A 23824-nucleotide genomic window follows, 5' to 3' on the forward strand; every position below is an offset into this window, starting at 1 on the left:
AGGCACCAGTTCTTCCCATCGGTTGTGGTTGTGTCGTTTTGAGTTCATTTTTCAGGGGAAACTGTTGCAGAGCCCTCACCTCGGTCCAGACACTTTTCTCTTTACTATCGATAACGCAAAGCCCTCTATGCAGAGGTCACGGCTACCTCCACTTAAACGCCACTGAGCTTCCTGGTTATCGCCACGGTGCTGTCGATGGTACAAAGAAAAGGCCCGGGGTGCCGAGGCTATCGCCACAGCGGTTTGTGCTCAAGGGTATTTTCATTGCTGTTGTTACGCTGGCCTTGGCGGGAGGGGACATCAGAGCAAGGCCACAAGGCTACCCAGCAGGGGCCGATGTTGGAGAACTTTTAAGAATTTGTTGTCTTGAAAATTCACAGCAGTTTAATCACTTTAGAGTATGGGTTCTCTGTCTGGTTCAAGGCTATTTGGATGTCCAATTTGAGTTGCTTGGACTCTAAAATAAAGCCCCATAAAATTGTGGGTTACATGTTAAAGGCTTCCCCGCTTCTAGTTTAGGTCCCAGCAGCAATGGAGGGCATGCCTTCCTTACTGCCTGACCAGCCAAGCCTTTTAAGTTCTTGTAAAAATTGAAGCATTGCAGTAAGCCATCCATCTTTCATTTTCTCTGAATGATTCTCATTCCAGCCAACTTACCCAAGCACATGTGTTCTAGTAGTTCATTGATGCTCTTTGCTTTTCTAGAAAAACGTCGTTTACAAATAATGACAGTTTTGTCTCTTCCTTTGGGAGCTTTATATTGATTTTTCTTGTCATTTTGCATTTATCTAGAACCTGCAGAATAATGTTTTTAATAGGTAGTGGCCACAGCACATATCTGCTTCCTTTTCACCATTAGATATTATTTTTTTGTGGGTAGGAACGCTTTTATTCCTAGATGAATGTTTTAGGAGTGTTGAGATTTGTGATATGCTTTTCTGCTTCCTTCGAGATGATTTCCCCCCCCCCCCATATAATGTGTACATACAATAACTTACCTATCAGTGTATTATCAGTGGCTGATTCTGAATCAACGCTATCTGGTCATTAATGTGCTTAAAGATGACAAAACCAAACCCTGGCAACCTGAGGCGACATTAAAGGCACAACTGAGCCTGAAGTACACATGCTGACAAGATTTTCTTGAATCACAAGAAAATGCTATGAACATAGCAGTTTGAGGAGTATGTATTTTCCATTGTATACAGTTAGCACAGCTCTGGAACCAAAAATCCAACACATACTGGCAAAAGAAAAACCAAATCTTAATTTTGGACGTACATGAAAAAGGTCCTGCCTAAAAAGATTGGCAAATTTTGTTATTTGTAAAAATAAAAACACATTTATGCTAGGAACTTCCTTAATTTACCACTTAGGCAACTCTCTAAGTACTGGTTTCTTTCCCCGAAGAATGATTTAGGAATGTGTTTAGCTTCCAGAAGTAGTCAGTTCCTGCAGATGTTTCTAGTGGATTTGGCGCGTGGTTAATTATACTATGAAAACCCTTTCCGTTTTCCATCTATGCTCCTGGAGTCAAGGAGGCATAACATCACCTGCTAAGATGGCACCTTGTAAAGCCCTCGGTTTTACACACACGTTTGGAAGTTCAGTGTGTAAATAAATAACCAAGACATTCCCCCTTGAGGTACAAGTCCAACAGGCCCTGCCAAGTCACTCCATGAAATACAAGAAACCTCCAAAAATACAATTAACATTTTATTTTTTTAGAAAAATCTAACTCACCACTTGGCAAAGGGCCACCAAGTGTTTATGACAAAGGAAATAAATGCCCTGGGGTTAGATTTGTCATAAAGAACTTTAGTTCCGAGAACCCCCGGACGTGAGGTGGAGATGATGGATGAAATGTTTCAACCTGCGTTAGCAAACAATGCCATCGGAGGAAAAGACGGGGGCCCACCCCAAACTCACCCCTTTTATTATCTTGGAAGGTGCCCGGACATAAAGCACAATTTAAAAAAACCGGGACTACGAGAGCATTATATTAAATAACTCTTAAGAATGGCCACAGGACGGACTCTGTAAACACAAAGTACTAATCTCTTTTTCTCTATGATAATGTCGAAAGTCAGTTAAATCTCAAAAGACACTTCACTGTTCTAAATTACAGGATTTGAAACATATTTTTAAAAATATAATACAGCGTCACTTTCAAAAGGTCCTTAACTGAGTGGGGACAGTGCCTCCGCGTGGTCCCAAGTGTTCCCTGCTCCGTTACCGCGTCATCCATGGCATCAGCGCCGGCTGAAGTCACAGCTCTCTCTCCGGTCCTGCTAGCTCCTTCTCTGCAAAGGGCCCGCGCCTCCCATCAGCCGGAGCTCTCCGTGCGCGGTCCCCCGTCCTTGTTTTTCCTGTTAAACAGACTCACCCGCTCACAGAGTCGCTGCTTGAAGGAAGGCCTGGGCGAAGCGGGGTTGTCGCCAAGGTCCACGTGGGCAGGAGAGGCTTCCCGTGACGCTTGTGTCCTAACTGGTCCCTTTCTTCTCCCATTCCTAGGGCGCCATTCAAATACCAGCAGCCCCCAAACAGAGGCCAGTTAGCTGTGCTCCGCGGCCGCCCCCCGCCCCGTGCACAGAGCCCGTAAGGAATAGAGGCAGCCGCTGTGTTTCAAACCCTGTGCATGTGTCACTGGGCGGGGCACCTCCTTAAGGGATGTTGAAGCTGTGGCACGGGAAGGGGTCCGTGTGTCTGTCACGGCCACAGGGGAGCGGCAGCTCCAATGCGTTCAGTAGTCGTGGGTGCAGGTGCCGCGGAGTTTGCCGAATGCGCGGGCAACTCTGGGCACGTCTGCACCGGACACGAGGGAAGGACTAACAACACTCATGTCTGGCCGTCAGGGGAAAGCCCAGGAATGAGCCGACACCCTCCCGAGCCTTGGACACCTGGTGGCTGGAGGCTTTAGGCCAGGGGTCCTCAAACTTTTTAAACAGGGGGCCAGTTCACTGTCCCTCAGACCGTTGGAGGGCCGGACTATAGTTTAAAAAAAAAACTATGAACAAATTCCTATGCACACTGCACATATCTTATTTTGAAGTAAAAAAACAAAATGGGAACAAATACAATATTTGTATTTGCATGTGGCCCGTGGGCCGTAGTTTGAGGACCGCTGCTTAAGCTGCCACGGCAGGACTCCTTTAGAATCACTGGCTCTTTTGGTTTGAAAACTGTCCACTTCCCGTCTGTCTCGCTAGAATATATGGCTAATTGGGTGGTTCAAGGATCTGACTGTCCTCGGGCTGATAGGTCAGGTCTGGTGCAGCCCCTGGGCCCTGGACGGGGCCGGGAGTGACCGCTTACCTTGGCTTTCTGGAGGACGGTGCCTTTGCCTGTGACCATGACGGAAAGAGGTCTGTTCTTGAGCGCCGTGGCAGAGTTGACGGGGGTACAGTCTGGGGCAGGGGTGGGGGCGGCGGCTTTGGGCTGTGGTGACAAAAGAGTGATGCCTGAGCCGTGGGGGGGGGATGGAGACGTGAGCCCCCCCGCCCACCCCCACCCCCGTCCAGGAGGCCCTGCCCGCAGCTCCTGCCACTCACTCGGGGGCTCACGGTCTCCAGGTGGGAGGTGTCCACCGTGGTGCCCAGCGTCACGGGCCCGGCCTCGGCCTTCTTCAGGTTGTCCTTCACCTCCACGATGCTGAGCTCGAGGTCCACGCGCCTCCTCTCCTCCACCCTGCACTCCTCGTCGATCTCCTTCAGCTTCTGCTCCAGGCTGGCCAGCGCCCCCTTGTCTGGAATGGGAATGAGGCCGGCTGCAGGGAGCAGCGTTTCAGCCAGGACCGGGGCAGGTCCTTTCAAGGGCAGGTTGCTAGGAAACGGGTAAGATGAAGATGATCTGGAAAAGGATCTAGAGCAGCGGTTCTCAACCTGTGGGTCGCGACCCCTTTGGGGGTTGAATGACCCTTTCACAGGGGTCGCCTAAGACCATCGGAAAACATATATAATGACATATTGTTTTTGTGATGAATCACTATGCTTTAATGATGTTCAATTTGTAACAATGAAAATACATCCTGCATATCAGATATTTACATGACGATTCAGAACAGTAGCAACATTACAGTTATGAAGTAGCAACAAAAATAATTTTATGGTTGGGGGCCACCACAACATGAGGAACTGTATTAAAGGGTCGCGGCATCAGGAAGGTTGAGAGCCACTGCTCTAGAGGGACGCAGATTTCTCTGCAGTGTCCTAAGTCTTTGAAGACTGGAAATGAAGAATGATGCAGGATGCGTGTGGTTAATGCAAGAACGATGACATGGGATCTCTGAAAAAGGCAACGCGTGGAAAGATGGACCTGGGTGTATATACGTTTAAGTGAAAGTAAAATGTTTAAGGATGTACTCTTTGGGCCAGCTTTTAAAACTACCTCCTGGGCCTATCGACAATGGGTCAGGCGGTCTCTCTGCATAGGACAGTGACCTTTCAGATGGGGGGTTACGATGGGGAACATGTACCTAGGCAGAGACGGGCAGGGCTGTAGGCCAGGGCCCAGGTACAGGCTCCACGTGCCCTGCCGGGCCCCTCACCTGTGCATTTGGACAGGGCCTCCCGCAGCTCCCGTTTCTCCTTCCGGAGCTGAGCCAGGTGCCCCCGGATTTCCTCCTTCTTCTTCTCCAGCCTCTCCTTCTCCTCCGTGTACCGTTTCACCTCAGCTTCCGTCCTGTTCTTGCCAAGTTTGATCTCTACAGACCCAGACAGGGAACCCCGGGGTCAGCCAGGCTGGACCAGGAGGGCTATGGCCAACCCATCACACAGGCTCTGGGGAAACTGAGGCTTTGACAGGAAATCAGAGCTGGACGCCAGGCCAGCCTTGCAGGGCCGGAAAAGGAAATGGGCACCACCCCTTCTCCACTGCATGGCCTGGGGCAAGTCCCTCCTCCTCGGAGCCATTTCCAAGACATGCAACTCATAGCCAGCACAGGTACCTGCAGAGGTCACCCTCAGCCTGTCCTTCGCAGGCGTGCTGGCCCCGGCTGGGGTGACAGCCACAGCGTCGGGGCAGCTCGATGAGAAGGCGAGTTTTTGCTGTTCAGTCTGGATTTTGACCGTCGAGATTCTGGGGGACAGCTCCTCTGGCTCCAGACTCTCCTGCTGCACCTGCTTTTGGAGAAAGCGAGCACAACTCAGCCGGCTGAGGGGCCTGGGAAGGTGGGGCCAGCCCACCAGCTGGGGGACGACCTGTACCTGCAACTTGGGGGTCTCTGCAGATGTATCGACGGGGGGCTCAGCTGGGGCGGGGCCCGGGTCTGCAGGGAGGGTCTCTGCTGGAGGGTCCAGGCAGGGCGGTGTGGGGGAGCAGCCTCGGGCCTGGGTGCCGCCCTGACTGTGCAGGAAGGACTTGACCGGCGTGAGGTCCAGGTACATGCGGTCAGGGTCAAGCTCGCTCGGAGCATCTGTGGCCGGGGCAGCTTCCTCGGGGTCCACCTGCAGTAGAGAGGCAGGTGGCTTTCACCATTGCTTCCGCACCCTGGGCTGGAGAGATGGCGCCCGCCCTGTCTCAGAGCTCCCGTCCCCTCCCCGTGTGGGGTGCGCAGGGACATTCCCCCAGGGAAGCCTCTATTGATCTGGAGTTAGAAGGTCAGGGTTCAAGCCCTGGATCAGCCCCTCAAGAGGTGGGAGACCCAGGACATAGTACGAGCTTTCCTGACCTTCATTCCTCAGCTGTAAGAGGAGAGAGTAATGGTACCTGCCTCACAGGTGGCCTGGATTAAATGAGATCAGCCACAGCAGCCCTTAGCACAGCAGAGCCCAGTGTCTGACCATGGCACCTCCTGCCCATTCGATGATTCCACCTTTACTATCATTCTGGACCCCAAAGGCTGACTGATGGGGACGCGGCTCCCAACCCCAGCAGCACAGCCCATCCTAGCACTGACCAGGGCCAACCCGACGAGTCCCCATGCCAGGCGGACTGCCCGCCCCAGTACAAAAGGCGGCCTTGTTGCGCCGAGATTTCTGCCCTGGTGGCCCTGCAGGTGACTTGGAATCCACTTCTCCTATGGCCAATGGGATTGAGGTTTGGCGGCAGGAGGACTGGACAGCCGTCCGCCCCCCCCCCCCCCCCCCCCCCCCCCGTGGCTGCCGCCAGCGTCCTTACCGCGGCCGTCAGCTCGGACATCTCCACGTCATCATACAGCAGCTCCGGGCGATCCTGGCTGGGCAGGCCGTCGATGTAAGTGTTGGGCTCTGAGAACTTCCTCTGCATCAATCTGGAAGACACACGGCAAGACTCGGGGAGGAGGATTCAAGACGGGGAGGAGGGCGGTAAAAGCCACCAGCCTCAAAGAATTCAAAACAACGAGACTAGCTCCGGTCTCATGTAACATTCATTCAGGGCAGTCCTCCCTCTCTTTTGGGCCTTCCTATAGAACTGCGGGTCCCAAACTTCTCTTCCAGAAAAGCATCCCTTTCCCACCCCCCTTGGCATCCTTTTGCCATCTTCTGGCCCCGTTTTAGGATCTCCAATAACAACAAAACCCCTCCCCATTTCACTGTCAACAACCAGAAACTTTCCCCATTTTGTACATAAGAAAGGGGTTCCATGTCCTGGCGGCTCCTCAGCCACCTGGCCCAGGAGCCCGTGTGCTCATCTAGAAAGCGGAAACACCACCTCCGCCCTGCTCATTCCAGGTGGCGCTGGGGACCCAGAGGGGGGTCCTCGGGAAAGCACCGAGGGAAGCAGAGGGTCAGGGAACATGCCGACTCGGCTATGAGGACCTGGATGGTCTTCCCCCAGCCATGGTGCTGCGGCTGCTCGATCTGGCCCAGCCCCTGGCCCTCCTCCACTGGGTGGAGCGGGGCCCACCCCGAGTTCTCGGCCACCAGAGGCCAAGTTGGGCCTGGAGTTGGAAGCATGACTCCGAGTGCAAGGGCGCAGAAGACCCGCAATACTCACAGCAGGGAGTTCTTGGCCGCACTCACAATACAGGAGACCCTGTCTGCATCCACGTAGTCGTAGGTGAATTCCTCTGGGTCTGTCTTGGAGCCCGACTCGGAGAGCAGGAGGCCGAGCCAGTGGCCCATTTCCTCGGAAGACTTGGCCTGAGGAACCAATTGGGTAACTGACTGGAGAACATCTCGTACTAGAATGTAAGTTCCATGAGCACAGGGAGCATGTCAGTCTTGGTCACGTGTTATCATGCTTGTTGACCAGATAGATGGTATACAAACTTATCCCTGAGGAGCAACTGAGATGTGGATCTTTTAGCCACAAGGGGGCAGTATGGAAGCAAAATTTGGATGAAGTCTTCCTGGCTGAAGGACTAGGTCAGCGGTTCTCAACCTTCCTACTGCCGAGACCCTTTAATACAGTTTTGTGTTCTGGTGAGCCCCCCAACCATGAAATTACTTCCGTTGCTACTTCATAACTGTAATGTTGCTACTGTTCTGAATCGTCATGTAAATATCTGATATGCAGGATGTATTTTCATTGTTACAAATTGAACATAATGAAAGCATAGTGATGAATCACAAAAACAATATGTCATTATATATGTGTTTTCCGATGGTCTTAGGCGACCCCTGTGAAAGGGTCGTTCGACCCCCGAAGGGGTCACGACCCACAGGTTGAGAACCGCTGGCCTAGGTGAACAGGAGCGAGCTGGGCAGGGTGTGCTTCTGCGTGTGAAGAAAGAACTCTGGCTGCGACCTGCCGAGCTCAACGCCAGGCATTACGTCACCTTTTATTTCTGTCAGTGTGACATCACGTTCGACAGGGTGGGGAGTGGGAGAAAGGCATTGTTATCACCAGCCTGATGCTTGCCCCCAGATAAGCCCTAACAGGCGTCATGTTTATGGACTGGGCTGCATCTGGTGCTACACAAACTACACCAAACCCCCTGTGAATCTCCAGAAGGTTCCCCTGCGGCTCAGGGAGTTATAAATTCCCCTCCGGCCCTCAGCGCAGGAAGCAGCTCATTGTCCGCTCCTCTAACACAACCACCCTGAGGTCAGAAAGGGAATGGAAATTTTTGAAAAATGCAAACAATCTCACGCAAAGGAAACCAAAACAACCCAGGACTACACGGCGTCTCCATGACTTGCAGCACAGAGCCGACCTCCGCCCTGCCTGCGCCCGCCACCCCCGGGCCAGCAGTACCTCGAGCTTGGCCAGCTCCTCGCCGTGGTGGAGGATGCGGAAGGAGTACAGGTGGTCCGGGCTCGGGTCCGGGACCACCTCACAGCCCACCAGGCTCAGGGGCTGCTGGGCCACCTTGCTGCGGTTCCGGTCCTGGTAGAAGTGCAGGTGGCTGTCCCTGACGGAGCACCAGCGTGACTTCCACTGGCTGTTCACCAGCACGTTCAGGTAACCTGCAGGAGAGGCGGCGGCTGCAGGAAGCTGGGGGTGGCTGCCCCCACCTCCGGGCCTCCCCCCAGAGTCCCAGCTCCAATGCCTGAGCAGCTTCTTGGCTCACAGAGGCGGGGAATCTCTGTCGTATGTTCTCCTTCCCTCCTGCAGGCTAGCAGCGAGACCCTTTCAAGTCAGGCAGCATAGCTCTGCTGGCTTTGGAAAAGGTGTGTCCAGAGGGAAGTGAGCTGCACCTTGGACTACACTAGGTCAGTATGTAGGTATCTGGGACAGAGTCCCCCGCCCCAGCCCTCGCGGCTCGCCGCGGCTCTACACGTCCAGCCTGCAGCAGCCCACCTCTGCCTCTCCTCACTCGGGCCACGTGCAGGAAGCTCACCCCAGGTGGATCTCCTCATTGCAGGTGCAAGCCCTTTGCCTCTGCAGCCTTAGCTTCCCAGCGGCCCTGCCAGCCTTGCCCGCCCTGGGTCACTCAGTCTCAGCCTGCAGAGTCTTCCTCCATCCTTCCAGATGCACTTGGCCTCGGCCCTCCCTGGGCCCTGCGCGCCCTGTCTGCCTTCTGAACAGCTGGGTCTGGAACAGTGGCACTCTCTGCTTCCGTGTCAGCCTCTCCAACGGGACTCACAGCTTCTCCTGTCCAGGAACTTGCACGTTCATCTCAGGCAGCCGGGTCTGCACCCTGCGGCCTCTGCCAGGGAGCCCCTCTTCCGGCAGCACCCAGAGGCTGCCAGGGTCCACTCACGAGGCAGCCCTCACTGCTCTCAAGTGGTCCCATGTGTTCCGTTCAGCTCCCCGAGAAGAGGACAAGCCTCCCCCCGCTTAGATTAACATGTGGGGAGCTGACACCCCGTGCCAAGCATGGCCTTGTCCCTGGGCTGCACAGATGAGTGACTCCAGTCTACAGGCCCTTTGCACGCCCCTGTGCAGTGGGTTGACATCCCTCTGTGCCGCTGGCTGACCAATTGGTTCTTTTTTGCCCCTAAGAGCTGTTCAGAACCACAGCCAGATGAACGAAGCTCACCCAGCAAGGTCAAAGTGCACAGCCACCTTCCCACCCACCCGGCGCCGGCCACACAGTGGGGATCTGAATTTCTGAGCCACATGAACACCACGACACAGTAGCAAAGTGGGGGGATTTGTGCCCAGGACCTAGGACCTCTGGCTCCTCTGGGCAGGCACCCCACTGGCCCATCACAGTTCCCTGCACCGAAGAGAACTCTGGGTCAGGAGAGGCTCGAGCGCTGAGGCCGAGCCCGGGGAGGAGAGTGTCTGTGCTCTCTCGGGCCCTTCCCCAGCCACGGGGGACAGGAGCAGGCTTTGCCACTGTGCAACTTCCAGCAGTAACCCAGCCACATCTCCCAAGATGACTCATGGGGACCAGACTCCTGTGCCCAACACTGTGCCCTGAGGCCTCGGGTGCCCTGGCAGGAGAAGCAGTAGGCTCCAAAGGTGAGGGCCCTGTGCTGCCTTCTCATTCCACCCCGGCCACCCAGCCAGCCTCAGACACAGAACAGAGTGGGCCTGAGGCTGGGACAGGGGTCCCAGGAGTAAGAGGAAAGGGCCCGAAGATGGACAGTGATGGCCTTCAGGTCCCGGGAGACCTATAGCAGTGATGGCGAACCTATGACACGTGTGTCAGAGGCGACATGCAAACTCGTTTTTTTGGTTGATTTTTCTTTGTTAAATGGCATTTAAATATATAAAGTAAATATCAAAAATATAAGTCTTTGTTTTACTATGGTTGCAAATATCAAAAAACTTCTATATGTGACACGGCACCAGAGTTAAGTTAGGGTTTTTCAAAATGCTGACACGCCGAGCTCAAAAGGTTCCCCATCACTGACCTATAGCAATGAGCCGGGTGGAACACCAGGACGCGGATCACTCAGATATATTCTGGGAAAGGTCTCTCTCTCCCTCTCCTGTCCTCAGTTTCCTCAGGCTGAGAAAGGGCAGTGGAGGTGACCTCTAAGAGTCTACTAGCTCCCTACACGCCCTCTGTCCCAGCGACGTGGGCTTTCGCCAGCCCGGCCCCTGAATGCGTCTCACCAGTCTTGGCTCCCACCCCGGGTACCTCTGAGCCTACGTAGCTCCTGCCTGTTCGTCAAGACTCCGGCTGAGGAATCCATCTCTGTCCAGAGCGGGAAAGGTTCTTTCCATCCCTGAGTCCTGATAGCTGCTCAGCCAGCAGGTATGTGGCGATGGGGGCAAAGCTGTCATCTCTCTTGAGCTCTAAGCTCCCAGGACTGTGTCCTCCATCCGCTTGGTTCCCTCTCCGTAACACTGTGCCTGCCAAGCTTAAGTATCGATCTAACGAACATGTTTTCCCAGACCATTAGGAGGACAGCAATCCATTACCCTTCACTTCCACAAAAGATCCACACTGCAGTGAGAGAGTCTGGCCAGACATAAAGAACTACCTGCAGTGAAGAGAGACGGGAACTGGGCCACGACTCCACATCCCTAAGACACGTTTAAAGCGAGACCTACAGCCCCTGCCTTCGCTGTCTGAGCTGCCTTCCTGGAGACGGGCTGCAGCCCAGGGGTCAAGCCCTGCGGCCCAGGAGGCGCTGCGCTTCTTACAGGCTGTCTCCAGGGACCTCTCTGCAGGCTCCAGCGAGGTGGACTTCTTCCTGCCCAGGTTCATCAGGTTGCTCAGTTTGAGGCCCGCAGAGCACTTCTTCTTCACTGTCGAGTGAGAGAAAAAGCCATCAGCATCGCACACGGCTTAGCCTCAGGCCCTAGAGTAGATGGGAAAATAGAAGACCCTCCCCACCACAGCTGCCCCTCCCTGCACACATGTGTGTGCACGCATGCGCACACATACAGACTCCTCACACCAAGATCCACAGCCCAGAGCCAAGGGTCTGTAGATTCAAACACTCAAGAGGGGCACCCCGGCTTCTCCCATGGAATGTTCCAGCACCTGGGAATCTACAGACTGCATGAGCTCCAAGACCCTTACAACAGGGTGAGCCAACAAGAGGATGAGAGAATATTCTACCCCCAGCAAGTCACGGAACTTCCATTTGGTCATCTCTCCCTTTTCCCTGGATCTGTTAGCTGTTTATAAAGGGGAGGCATGTTGGAAGGAGCTGTTAAAGCGCATTAGGCTTGAGCCACACAGCCTGGGGACCATCCCCTCCCCACCCTGGGCTGAGAGCCATAAGTGTGGGTACCATCTTTGGTCTCGGGGACCTCAGGGTGGCCATCTACAGAGCTCCCATACTCCGAGGCGGACAGGTACTTCTCGGATATATCTGCCTGGGGAAGAAAGAGAGACAAGTGGGTGATCCTATCTGAGAATGGTTATGTCAGAGACCACAGTTTAAGAGAAAATAATTCTCTCAGATGTCAGCTAGCAGTCACCCTGGAGTCCAGGCCTCTGGTGAGGCACTGGCTGGGCTGCCCTCTGGGGACCTGCCCTCACCCTCCCTCCCTGAGGTCCCCTGCTCCATCCCAGAGCACCTGTCCCTTGTTCACATGGCTGCTCGCCCTGACATGCCAGTGGCCCTGGAGCCCGGGGAGGTGGGGAGGGGTGGCATTAGAGTGGGTGTCTGCAGCCAAAGCTGATGTCAGGCGGGGAACCACCAGGCCAGGAGCGTGAGAAAGTTGAGAACTGGCAGCTACCAACACTTCGGGCTTCAGAGGAGGGCCAGCATGTCTGCACGGGCCAGAGCATGATCTGAATCCCGTTGGCGCATTCTCCAGCTGGGGGGTGCTCCGGGAGCCCACTATGCATGCGCATAAAATAGATGGCACACACCCCCCCTCCCCCCCGCACCCCGTGGGCATTCCTGGGGCTGCTGGGGAGCTAGAGGTCGTCCCTACAGGAGTGGCGTGGCTGCTGCTGCTAGAATGGGAAGCATCTTGCTTGGTTGGTGTAGGTTAGTGGTTGAGTGTCGACCTATGAACCAGGAGGTCATGGTTTGATTCCCGGTCAGGGCACATGCCCGGGTTGTGGGCTCAATCCCCGGGCGGGGGTGTGTGTGTGTGCAGGAGGCGGCTAATGAATGATTCTCTCTCATCACTGATGTTTCTAGTTCTCTCTCCTCCCTTCCTCTCTGAAGTCAATAAAATATATTTTAAAAAACAAACAGGAGGTAGTATCAGATTATTCCAATCAAGCTGCTTCTAGAACCACTTACCCCAGACTCTGCAAAGTAAACCCTGGGACTCCCAGCCGCCGGGACCAGCCTTAGGGCAGGACCAGGGCAGAACCTGCCGGCCAGGTCTTTAGGGACTGCGCTCACTTCTCACCCCACGTGAAGAACACCCACGCCTACTCTGGCTCTGTTTCTTGTCCATGACCAAGGAAGAGAGACAACGGCCACAGCCCTTCCTCAGTCCCTCCTCCCTGCTCAAGGCCTCGACTTCCCTCCTGGTCAGGGGTGGGGACCCCACGATGAGACGCAGTGACCCTCTGCCTGCGCTGTGCATGCCCAGGCTGCAGGGCGCCGACCTGCACGTACTTGGGGCCATGAAATGTCACCCCACGGGGGAGGCCTCCCCGTAGGTCAGCACCCAGCAAACTTCCTCGACTTTGACCCTTCAGCAGGGGCTCCGCAGCCCCATGCAAATGAGCACCAGGGCCCTGTGGTTCAGTGCCCCAGCCCCCCAGCCCCCGGACCTCTGCTGGGGGTCAGCGGGCAGAAAGAGCTTCGAGAAACAAGCCTCGCTGCTGAGGCGTGGGGGGCAGAGTGCCTCTGTTCCCGCAGAGCTCCCCCCCTGCTGCCCAGCGAAGCGAGAAAGTTTAGGTCGGTCCATGTCACCAGTTTCCCTGCCACGCAGAAGCCACAGCCCGTAGCCAAGCCTTGCCGGTTTCTTGTTGATTGGGCTGAATGTGGAAACAAAGCTTCCCGTTTTATACTTTAATTTTTATGGAGACAAAAGGAATTGGATTCTTACCTTCTGACAGCTCAGGCGCTGGGCCTCCGGGGAGTACTGGTTTCCCTCGGCCGCACCGTCTGAAGGCAGGCCGCTCACCTCCTGGATGACCTGAGGGAGAGGGAGAGGGAGCCATCAGCGGAGGCCCAGGCCCCCAAGTCCTTCTGGCCCACCCTGAATGCACAGACGGAAGCTGGAGCCCCTTGGGGTCAGGAGAGAGTGGGTGCAGGTGAGGGAGAAGATGCATGATTCCCCCAGGACACAGAACCACCCCACTCCCAACACCTGGCCCACATGTGGCCTGGGGACCAAGCCAGGCAGGCTGCGATGGGGGTGAGGGCGGGCGGTTCCTCAGGCCCTCTCTCCTGCAGGCCCCCACGTGTTTTGGGGATGGACAAGGCTGGGGGCGGGGGTTTTTACAATCAAGCCCACAGATGGCCATGGCAGACAGCCCTCCGCTCTGCGGGCCTGGGCTGAGGACACGCAGGTCAACGCTAAGCAGCACCCCGTTCCAGGTAGGGGACTCCCACAGGGTGACCGCCAGGGTAGCCACAAACATGCTGCCCAGCCGGAAGCCCTTGGGAGCCGTGGACTTAGCAAGAGTGATTTCAAAGACCCTCCTTTTTCCGTCTTTGCCGAAAGCAGTTTATGAAAAGCGGTTAAAATCAGAAAAGCCAAAGAACAAAAGGCGAAACAGCTCTGGGATGGAGAAACTTAAGGCCTTTCTCATTCCTGACACTGACCTTGGGTCTGAGCCTCAGTCACCACATCTGTAAGATGGGACAATACCAAGCCACGGGCAGCTGTGGGGTCTGGCGTGCAAAGTGCCCAGGACAGGAGAGGCACGCTCATTGCCACCCGTGTTAGGCGGGGGGGGGGGGGGGGGGGGGAGGGGGGAGAGGGGGGAGCGGGGGGGGGGATGGGAGGAGGACCTGCCCAGGGGAAGCATGCTAAGCCAGGTGTCCAGGCCCCGGGGCGTGTGGATTCCACTGCTCTGGGACAGTTGCGCTCTGTGCCTTCCTTTTCTGGAACTCTGTCCCGTATCACATCTCCCATTTGCTGTCACATCCCTGTCCCATCCGGCGGGCACAGGTGTCATGCAGAGCTGAGAGGGAGGCCAAGGCAGGCAGGTAGATTTGGCAAAACAGACGCGTCTGGTCCAGGGCCCCTTGGACAGGCTGACCAGCCCCGCCCAACTGCAGGTGTGTACAGCTGCTCAAGAGCCAGGCCCTCACGGCCAAGTCCACCTCTGCGCTCATCGGACCAGGGAGGACAGGGCCTGTCTGTGAAGGCTGACAGCGGCTGTGTCTTCTCAGGTTCTTGTCTTTAAACCACCGGCAGAGTTGGGGGAGGGCAGGGGTCTCAGGAAAAGGGTGCGAGCTGGGGAGGGAGGCTGGGGTCAGGGGAAGGTCCAATGGGGCTGAGGTGGCAGAGGAACAGCGCCGGGAACTGGAGCAAGAGCAGTGTGTGGGTGCATGTGTGTGTCCGTGTAAATGTCTGTGTGTGCATGTGCATGCATTTGTGCATGTGTACAGATGGGGGTGGAGAGCTGACAGAATGCGCCTGCTCTGGAAATGCATCAACGTGGCTGTAATGGAGGAGGGGGTCGGGGTGGGGGTAGGGAGGGCGAGGGCCTCTCTGGCCTCACCATGGAACCTGCTGGGTTTGGAGCTCCCTCTGCAACTGTGGCCCCTTCTCGGCACAAACCTTACACCGTCTGGGATGGTCCAGCTCATCTGTGATATGGGGCAGGCAGGCCCCTCCCAGGTGCTCCACTGCGGGGGCCACATCACGGTAAGTGTAGGCAGAACACAGGACCGTGGTCAGACGGTTCTGGGTTGGAAACCAGATGCTGCCACTCACTTGCCAGGTGACCTTGCTTGGTCACTTCCTCCCTCAGCCCTAATCGCCATTCCAAAATGGGGGCGTTAACGTGACCCGGCTCCCTGCCATGTGGTTAAACTGGTTAAAAGTGCACAGCGCCTGGTAGGTGCTTACAAGAGCCAGCCGCATCTGTTCCTTAATAAGGAGGCTGGTGATGCCTCCCTGGGGGCCAGAAAACAAGATGATTTCAACCAGAACCCAATCCAGGCGGCCGAGAGGATGTCAGCCCCGCAGCCGAGTCTGTGATCCACATCCTTTAGACCAGTGTTTGGCAAACTGCGGCTCGCGAGCCACATGCGGCTCTTTGGCCCCTTGAGTGTGGCTCTTCTACAAAATACCACATGCGGGCGCGCACGTACAGTGCGATTGAAACTTCATGGCCTATACGCAGAAGTTGGTATTTTGTGAAAGAGCCACACTCGAGGGGCCAAAGAGCCGCATGTGGCTCGTGAGCTGCAGTTTGCCGACCACTGCCTTAGACCAGCGGTTCTCAACCTGTGGGTCGCGACCCCTTTGGTGGTCGAACAACCCTTTCACAGGGGTCGCCTAAGACCATCCTGCATACCAGATATTTACACGACTATTCATCACAGTAGCAACATGACAGTTATGAAGTAGCAACGAAAATAATTTTATGGTTGGGTCACAACATGAGGAACTGTATTTAAAAGGGCCAGAAGGTTGAGAACCACTGCCTTAGACCGATGGCTGCCACTCAGCATGCAGGCGCCCTGGGAGCTGGGTCACAGACCCCTGGCCCTCAGCAGCACCCATCCCTCTGGGGAGAGCCGGGAGCTGCAGGGCCGCTCACCCTGAGCCACTGCTCCGCCTGGTCCTTGCTCTGCAGGCCCAGGACGATGACGTCGGCGTTCATCGGCGTGATCTTCAGCTTGTGCTCCTTCTTCCGCACTTGCTTCTCCTTGTGGACGACGCTGCTGCCCAGCAAGTTCACGTCCAGCTGAGGGCTGTGGTCCTTGGAGGATTTGTAACACTGGGAGGAAAGAGACGAGATGCTGCTTGGCCGGGGTGCCAGGCCTCGCCCGAGTCTGCAGAGGAGGGGCCGCCGGGCATGGCAGGACCTGCTGAGACCTGGGTTCTGCCAATAAAACCGAAGGACCAGGTACCCTGCGCAAGTGCATAACTGTAACCTCAAACGTGGCAACTCGGTCTGAGCATGAGACCAGCCGGCTGTCTCCCTGCCTCAGCCTCCTCCTCTCTGGCCTCAGCCCGGGGGCGGGGGGCAGGGAGAAGGTTCCTGCTTGTCCTGGCCCTAAAACACAACCTCAGAGGGCGACTCTCACTCAGGGTGGAACACGCTTGTCCCACTTCTCCACCCCGCATTGCCTGCTCAGCTCCCCCAGTCCGGGGGCCGTAGGGAATGAAGACGAAGTTTTTCCTTCCTTGGTTAGGAAGGTGACATCATTAGTAAGAAAAGAAAGGGGCTTTCGCCCGGCTGGTGTGGGTCAGTGGTTGAGCATCGACCTATGAACCAGGAGGTCAGTTCGATTCCCGGTCGGGACACATGCCTGGGTTGTGGGTTCGGTCCCCAGTGTGGGGCGTGCAGGAGGCAGCCGATCGATGATTCTCTCTCATTGGTGTTTCTCTCCCTCTCCCTCTCTGAAATCAATAAAAATATATTTTAAAAACAAACATTCATGCATGCATGCAAAGTCCTACATACAACTCCAGGTTAGGGAGAGGTAAAAATCTGGCAGAAAGGGGTCTGACCACCTGGTATTAGGGTCCACCCCCCACCCCTAAAAAGAGAGAGAAGACCAGAACGCGACCTGAGACCACTGACCAGGAGTCGGGTGTCCCTGATGACGCAGAGCTGCTTGGCCCACTGCCCCAGCCACTTCTTGCGCCACAGGAAGGCGCAGATGCGGGCGTCGCGCATCAGCTCGATGCTGGCCTCGGGCGAGGGCCACTGGTAGGGGGCCGACTTGCCCTTGCTGCCTTCATCCTCGTCGTAGGACTCGTAGGAGCTGCTCACGGCCTCTCCATCCTCTGCAAGGCACACCCACTAGGTCACACCCCCGAGTCCCCGCCGGGCAGGGCAGGGGATGCTCCCAAACATGCTGGTTTGGTCAGGAGGGAGGGAAGCAGGCAGCAGGTGGGAGCAGCCACTGGCCCCCGGGCCCCAACCCTCCGGCCTCTCTTTTGCCCTTGAACCAGCCCCACGGCTGCTGACCACAGACCAGGCAGTTTCCGGGCCCAACCCCCCTGAGCAAGGCGGCTTGGATGCTGCCTCTGGCCACATATACTCTTAAAACCAGAGTCCTTCCCTCTTCCTCCTCACGTCCTGCCGTCTCGGAGTCCAGAGAAACCTGACAGGACACCTCCCTCCTCAGACCGGCCTCTGCCTGTGGAGACGGCCAGCTCCCCCCTGGGGACCTCTGTCTCGTCCTCTGTGCAGTGGGACCTTCCTGACCCGCACGCTGTCATCTTAGTGGCCGGGAGGGAGGGGTCGCCCCCTGAGCCCAGAGCTGGGCACATGGCAAGCCTCCGACAGCTGCCTGCCCCGACCCTGGTTCTATCCTGGGGGCAGGGAGGCGATGTGGCTTCTGGGGAAGAAAAGGCAAAATACAAAACCGGGGCAGGAAATGCTTTCTGGGGAAGGGGCCATCTTGCCATTCCGCAGTGCCCCCTCCTAATCATGACCTTAAAAAAAACAACCATCCTCATCCTCCACAGACCGCATTCTCTTTCCCGGCCACTGACACTGCCCAGCACAAGCCTAGCTCCTCCTACTTATCCCCAACCCATACGCTTCCGCCGCTCTGTCAACGAGCCAACCTCACATTTTCCTTCTGTTCGAAAGGATCCCAAAACTCATCAAACCAAACTGGACCCAAATCTACGCACACTCCACACATCTCAGTGTCTGCCCCCCCACGCTCTGCAGAATTTGCTCTATTCTCCCAGCCTGGCTGTGCTATTCGAGGCCAACGAAAACCAGGTGAAGAAAAATAAATAAATCAGTAACATCCCCCCAAAAAACAAAACTCGGAGAACACCAGGATCCCTGGTCCAATCCCTAGCTCAGCACAGGAATCCTATTGCAACCCTGACGCTGCTGCAGCCTCTGCTTGAATTCCCCAGTGGACAGGGAGCTCACTACCTTACAACTGCTTCCATTACTGAGCAGCCCTAACGGAAGTGGGCCCCTCATCTCCCTCCCTGTGACCGCGACAGACATGTTCTGTGTCCTTGAGTCAGGATGGGAGAGGCCTCCTTCCCATGAGAGACCCCTCATGGGCCCCTTGTCTTCTGTCCCCCCAGGAGCCCCCTCCGTTATCTGCACAGCCGGGCTCCTGCACACTAAGAACACAGACCGCATTTGAATTTTATTATAGGAAACGAATGAGCCCACGGCCATTGTTCTTCTGGCCACAATACCAATGACAATGTGCTTTAGGTTATTTTACTCTTTCTAAAAATAACCCTCTGAGTCTTTTCACATCAGTTTTCTTTAAAAGCAGCGTGGATCTACTTCCCTTCGTGGCTTAACACAGATGTTGCACAGTTCATGGTTTTACACCTGTTAAATAAGCAAGGATTGCAAACAGCGGCGCCCCCCCCCCCCGCCCCCCGCGGGGGACCCTGAGCTCGCCTATGGCCGGTGGCAGCGTGCATTAACCCAAGCCTCTCAGAGAACGGTCTGTCAGCCTGTTGTTTCAAGAGCCATTAAAACACCCACACCCTTTGACCCAGTAATCCCGGTCCTGGGAAGCTAGTTTTTTAAAAAGGAAGGAAGGGGGGAAGGTTACATGCATTAAGATATTAATTCAAGCAATTTCACAGTCAGCAGGGGGAGAAGGGGGAAGTATGATTTCATCCACTTAGGAGCAGGCATGCAAGTGCAGTCAATGAAAACTACAGACTATTCTACAACTCAAACCCGATAAATGCGACAGCCCGAGAAAGCACGCTTACAATTTAGGTGCAAATAGATCAGCACTGACAGCAACGGGGGGAATTCACAGTAGTTGACTGGATCTGCTGGTAGGATGAGGGTGATTTTATTTTGAAAAAGTCCTCATTGTCAGAATTGCAATAAGTGAGATAAGAAGAATCAGGCATTGCCACTGGGACACTCCCGCAGTAACAAAAATTAAGGCAGGAGGCTGCAGAGTTCAGTGTGAAGAGATTGGCCAAGTCCCCTGGCTGTTTTGTGTTTTGGGGGCTGCCCCATGTGTTCCAGGGAGAAATCTAACACCTGTCCGTCCACCTCCGGGGGCGGAGGGGGGGGGGGCGCTAATTGAGAAAAAAAGCCTATCATAGTGTCTCATGCTACCTGGAGCAGCTTGGAGGAAGTTTAGGGCGAATGGATTCATTTTATTTCTCCCTAAAGGGCAATCACAGCACCGCCATAAACAAAGGATATTCTTAAAACAGACACTTCGCTTCCGGGGCCCGCCCACCCCCACTGGGGTGAACAGGTGACAGACAGGATGATCAGATAATCCCATCCCCGTTCTGGCTGCCCCCACTGTCCCTGTAACCTGTCCGTGGGGAGAGGGCAGACCAACCAAGAAGCGCCGAGTCCTCTGGCAGCACATACGGATGCCACAGGCAGGGGTCTATGGAGGGGTGGCACCCGGCATGCGGGACCCAGGAGGGAGGACAGGGAGAGGGCAGTGGCCACGCCAGGGGCATGCACCCGCCTCTGGGAGCCAGGCAGCAGGCACGGGGTCACTGGCATCCCCTCTCTGGGAACAAGCAGTACCCAAGGTGATGGTGGCGTAAATGACTCCTTCGGGCACCTGCACCCATCTGGGGACTCCGGTGGAGGGGGCTCTGCCGGAATGACCTGTGTGATGGCCAGAAGCACAGACAGGGGCGAGATGGAGAGAGACAAGGTGAAGAGAGGGACAGGCCACGCGCACACACCGAGAGAGACCCGGATGAGGCAGAAGGGCTGCCGGCCACCGAAGTTAGTGCTTTCCCATGGCAGGTGTGGGCTTGTCGGGAGAGGCCCCGGCCGGCCACGGACCTCCTTTCCCAGCCCCCTCACATCCACAGGCGCCTCGTCACCAGGGCGGAGCGTGGGTAGAAGCAGTGCGTGTCACTTCTAGCTGGCGCTTCTCAGAAGCACACTGGGGTTCCCCCACGCTCTTTGCAGAGGATTCTGCGGCCTCAGAGGCGGCCGGACCCACCCTGGCAGGAGCTGGGGAACCCACACTAGCTGCTGACCCTGGATACCACACTGACCCGTCCGTGGGCGAGAGCAGATCGGTGTCGTGTTACCAGGAACTGAAAGGGGGTAACCTGCTACAGCAGCTGTCATGACCCCAAGAGGAGACGTCATCCATGAAGGAGCGGGTGTCTTGGGCAAGCAGGACAGACAGGACTGTCCCCTGCACGGGCCACCGGCACTCACGGAAGTGTTGCCGGGAGAGAGGAGCCTGACCCGGGGGCAGTGTGGGGACAGTGCTGAGAGCAGGACAAGATACCGAGACACCGGTCTTGCAGGAAGTCAGCGACGTCGCTTGCTGTTGGCCAATGAACTAGAGCAAAGGGCGGATGCCCCGGGCCAGCCCTCCTGCTGTGACCTGCGTGGCCACCACTCACACAGGTGTGGGGACCACGGCCAGGGACGAGAGCAGGCCGGGTACGTCACAGGCGGCGCCCCCTCTGCAGGGCAAGCGTGGCCAGTTCTGCCCACGTCACCCTCGGCCCTTGTCCTGGCGGGAGAGGAAGGCAAGCTGGCCTCTTCCCAACCCTCCGGCTGCCCGTGGGATGACTACCCACCCCCTGCCCTCCTCCCCCATCTTGGCTAAAACCAACATGAACTCACAGCCCAGAGACAGACACCAGAAACTCAGGTCTATCTGACCACTTGTTTGCGTCGAGATGTAGTGTCTGCCCCGCAGACAGGCCCCTGGGAGCGCCGGGGAGGCAGGTCCCGGCCGGCACTGGCCACACCCAGGAGAGCACCCCAGGCTTAAGATACCACGGAGGTGAGGTGCCCACCGCGGTGAGTCACTTCCTCCTCCTCCTCCCAGACGCAGCCAGACGGGAGCTACACGCCCACAGCTTCGGCCTGAAATCACAGCTTGGCCGGTGGCTCCAAAACGTCTCACAAGCGCAGAGGGTTCAGGCTACGGGGCATCTGCCCACCATGCCGGCCTCGCCGAGGAAAAGAACCTCAGACCAAACAGGCCCTCGCCTCCCACACACAGTTCCTGGGCGGAGGCCGCAGGGGAGCGTGAAGACAGACTCTGACGCCCCAGCTCCCAGGGCCTGCCCGTCTCATCCCGGGGCCCTTCTCGGTGGAACCAGCAGCGCCCCCTGCAGTTCACTCCCATGACCAGGGGCCCTCACCTCTTACATCTGCAAGCTGCTTTATGATTTCAAAGACCTTTCGCTTACAAGGGAAGGGGGTACGAAGGAGACAGCTGCCGGGGTCACAACCATCTCTTTCTTCCAGAACCTGGGGGGCCGGTGTTAAAGAATTCCTACATAGCCCGGCTGGCGTGGCTCGGTGGTTGAGTGTCAACTTATGAACCAGGAGGGCACGGTTCGATTCCCGGTCAGGGCACATGCCCAGGCTGCGGGCTCGATCCTCAGTGGTGGGCGTGCAGGAGGCAGCCGATCGATGATTCTCTCTCATCATTGATGTTTCTATCTCTCTCTCCCTCTCCCTTCCTTTCTGAAATCAATAAAAAAATATTTTTTTTTAAAAGAATTCCTACACCAAGCGATCGAGAACCTAAAGGCTGTGGCTTCCTGACTCCCAGCACACCTTTCTTCCAACACATTTCTGTGCTGAATCCAGGCACATCCAGGTGGGAACACCTAAAGCATCGGGCCCCTAAACCAGCTCGCTGTGGACCAACCCGACCCCTCCTTGCAGGCACGTGGGGGTGGGGGGGGCCTGCAGGTCTCAGCTCCCCACCTGAGCAGAGGCTCAATGCTCTGTGGCCAGTTCTCAGCTTCAGCCACGCCCTCTGGCAAGAGCAGCCCAGGCTGTCCTTGCTGCCAGCACCCATCTGTGCGGGAAGCGGTTTACCCCCACCCCCACCCGCGTCCCAGCCCTGGCCCCGGGATGTACCATTGACGGACATGTCATACGGCTCAGCCTCTTCATAGTAACCCTCTGGAGACTCGATCTTTGGGATGGAGAGCTGTTTCCGTTCTGGAATCTGTGGTGTGAACAAATAAAACATGTTTCAGATATAATACATGGGCAACAACGCGGAATTAAGCCTTTGGGTGGCAAGAGGGGGAAGCCCAGAAGAGAAAATGCTCGGTTGGACGTCAAGCGAGTTGGGAGGGAGGACTCGGACCACCGGGACCCCATCCACTGCTTGCACTGCATCCAGTGAGGGCTGTGGGCACGCTGCTTAACCCGCCTAGACCAGCTTTCCCCTCCTCAGAGTGAGGCTCAGACCCCCACCGCACACACCAACTACCCTTACACACGGACACCCAACACGCAAAGTCCGGAAGGTGTCAGGCTGTGTGTAGCTAAACAGAATATACCTTCTAAAAAGACAAGAACTGCCCAGCCGGTGTTGCTCGTGGCTGAGTGTTGACCTATGAACCAGGAGGTCACCAGTTCGATTCCCGGTCAGGGCACATGCCTGGGTTGCAGGCTCCATCCCCAGTGTGGGGCATGCAGGAAGCAGCCTGTCCACGATTCTCTCTCATCATTGATCTCTCTCTCTCTCTCTCTCTCTCTCTCTCTCTCTCAAATCAATAAAAACATTAAAAAACAAAATTAAGACAAGGACTAAATCAGAGGCTCATGAAGGAAAATGACCAGGTTCCTAAGGATTTAGAAACTTTTACCATAACACGTTCAATCATTCATTCAGCAAATACTGGATGGCTCCCGCATATGAGCTGCGCGGGACACACTCCTATGGTCAGGAAAGCCTTAACTAGATAGCGAGTGTTCACAGCTCCGGATCAAGTGCATCGTGAACGGTGCTGTAACAGACGAGGCCAAAGTTCGGTGGGAACCAGGAGGGTGTGAGGAACATTCAGGACCAAGGAAGGATGCCCAGAGGACGGGACCTGGGAGCTGCGTCTCAAAGACAACCCCGAGGTTCATAGGTGGCATTGGGGTGGAATGTGCACCGGTGGAAGAGAGAGCCACCTCGTTACACTGGCACGATGGCCCATATCAGAGGTCAAAGGAGCAAGAGATCCTAATGTCCGGGGTTAGGCATAAAGAACTATTCTTTTCTTCATCATCATCATCATCATCATGAAGATTAGGAACATGAAGTGAAGATGCAGAGAGATGTGCCTTCAAAACCTGCCTGCAGGATCGCAGGAAGGGACGAGAGAGGGCCACCGGCTCCGCAGGATTGGCCAGAGGTCGGCAAACTTTTTTGGTAAAGGGCCAAACGGAAAGCGCTTTCGGGGTTTGCGGGGTCTCTGATCTCAGTCCGTCCAGCCAGCTGATGCAGTGCAAGAGCCCCCGCAGACGAGGCAAAGCTCAGCAAGTGTGGCTGCGCTCCGGTAAAACGCCTCACGGAAAAGCAGGTGGCTGCGGATTGGGCCGGTTCTGATAGAGATGGGGGCTGAAGCTGGTGGCCTGGGATGGCCCGGTGGCCTGGGGAGGCCCTGCACTTCTGAGCATCCTGCCCCAGAGAGCCCTGTGGGAGGCTCCTGGGTGGGGCTGGTGCATCTGGCCGGGCCCAGCTCTGCAGACTGACGGTGGTGATATCCTTAATGCAGTGGCCGCCCACCCGGAGCAGCTCACTTACTGTAA

General features: G+C 56.1%; 1 protein-coding gene across 4 annotated transcripts in view; it reads right to left on the minus strand.

The window, feature by feature from the left end:
- Positions 1–1122: 1122 nt before the first annotated feature.
- The window catches only part of AFAP1L2 (actin filament associated protein 1 like 2), an 86315-nt gene continuing 63613 nt past the window's right edge, over positions 1123–23824 (minus strand). Inside the window, exons 5-20 of one of the 4 annotated variants that reach the window (XM_081104413.1) lie at positions 22154–22244; positions 19826–19909; positions 16898–17103; positions 15908–16087; positions 13234–13323; positions 11505–11589; positions 10909–11013; positions 8119–8330; positions 6916–7061; positions 6118–6229; positions 5205–5444; positions 4946–5120; positions 4547–4702; positions 3552–3745; positions 3316–3438; positions 1123–2510 (exon numbers count right to left, since the gene is read on the minus strand). In XM_081104413.1, coding sequence (XP_080960539.1) covers positions 2484–2510; positions 3316–3438; positions 3552–3745; positions 4547–4702; positions 4946–5120; positions 5205–5444; positions 6118–6229; positions 6916–7061; positions 8119–8330; positions 10909–11013; positions 11505–11589; positions 13234–13323; positions 15908–16087; positions 16898–17103; positions 19826–19909; positions 22154–22244 — 2226 coding nt within the window. In that variant the 3' untranslated portion in view covers positions 1123–2483. The remainder of the gene's footprint in view (positions 2511–3315; positions 3439–3551; positions 3746–4546; positions 4703–4945; positions 5121–5204; positions 5445–6117; positions 6230–6915; positions 7062–8118; positions 8331–10908; positions 11014–11504; positions 11590–13233; positions 13324–15907; positions 16088–16897; positions 17104–19825; positions 19910–22153; positions 22245–23824) is intronic. The other 3 variants (XM_081104416.1, XM_081104415.1, XM_081104414.1) reach the window with 3 other exon arrangements.

The sequence above is a fragment of the Myotis nattereri genome (genome assembly GCF_964212035.1).
Source record: "Myotis nattereri genome assembly, chromosome: 13".
In the NCBI taxonomy this organism is placed as follows: Eukaryota; Metazoa; Chordata; class Mammalia; order Chiroptera; family Vespertilionidae; genus Myotis; species Myotis nattereri.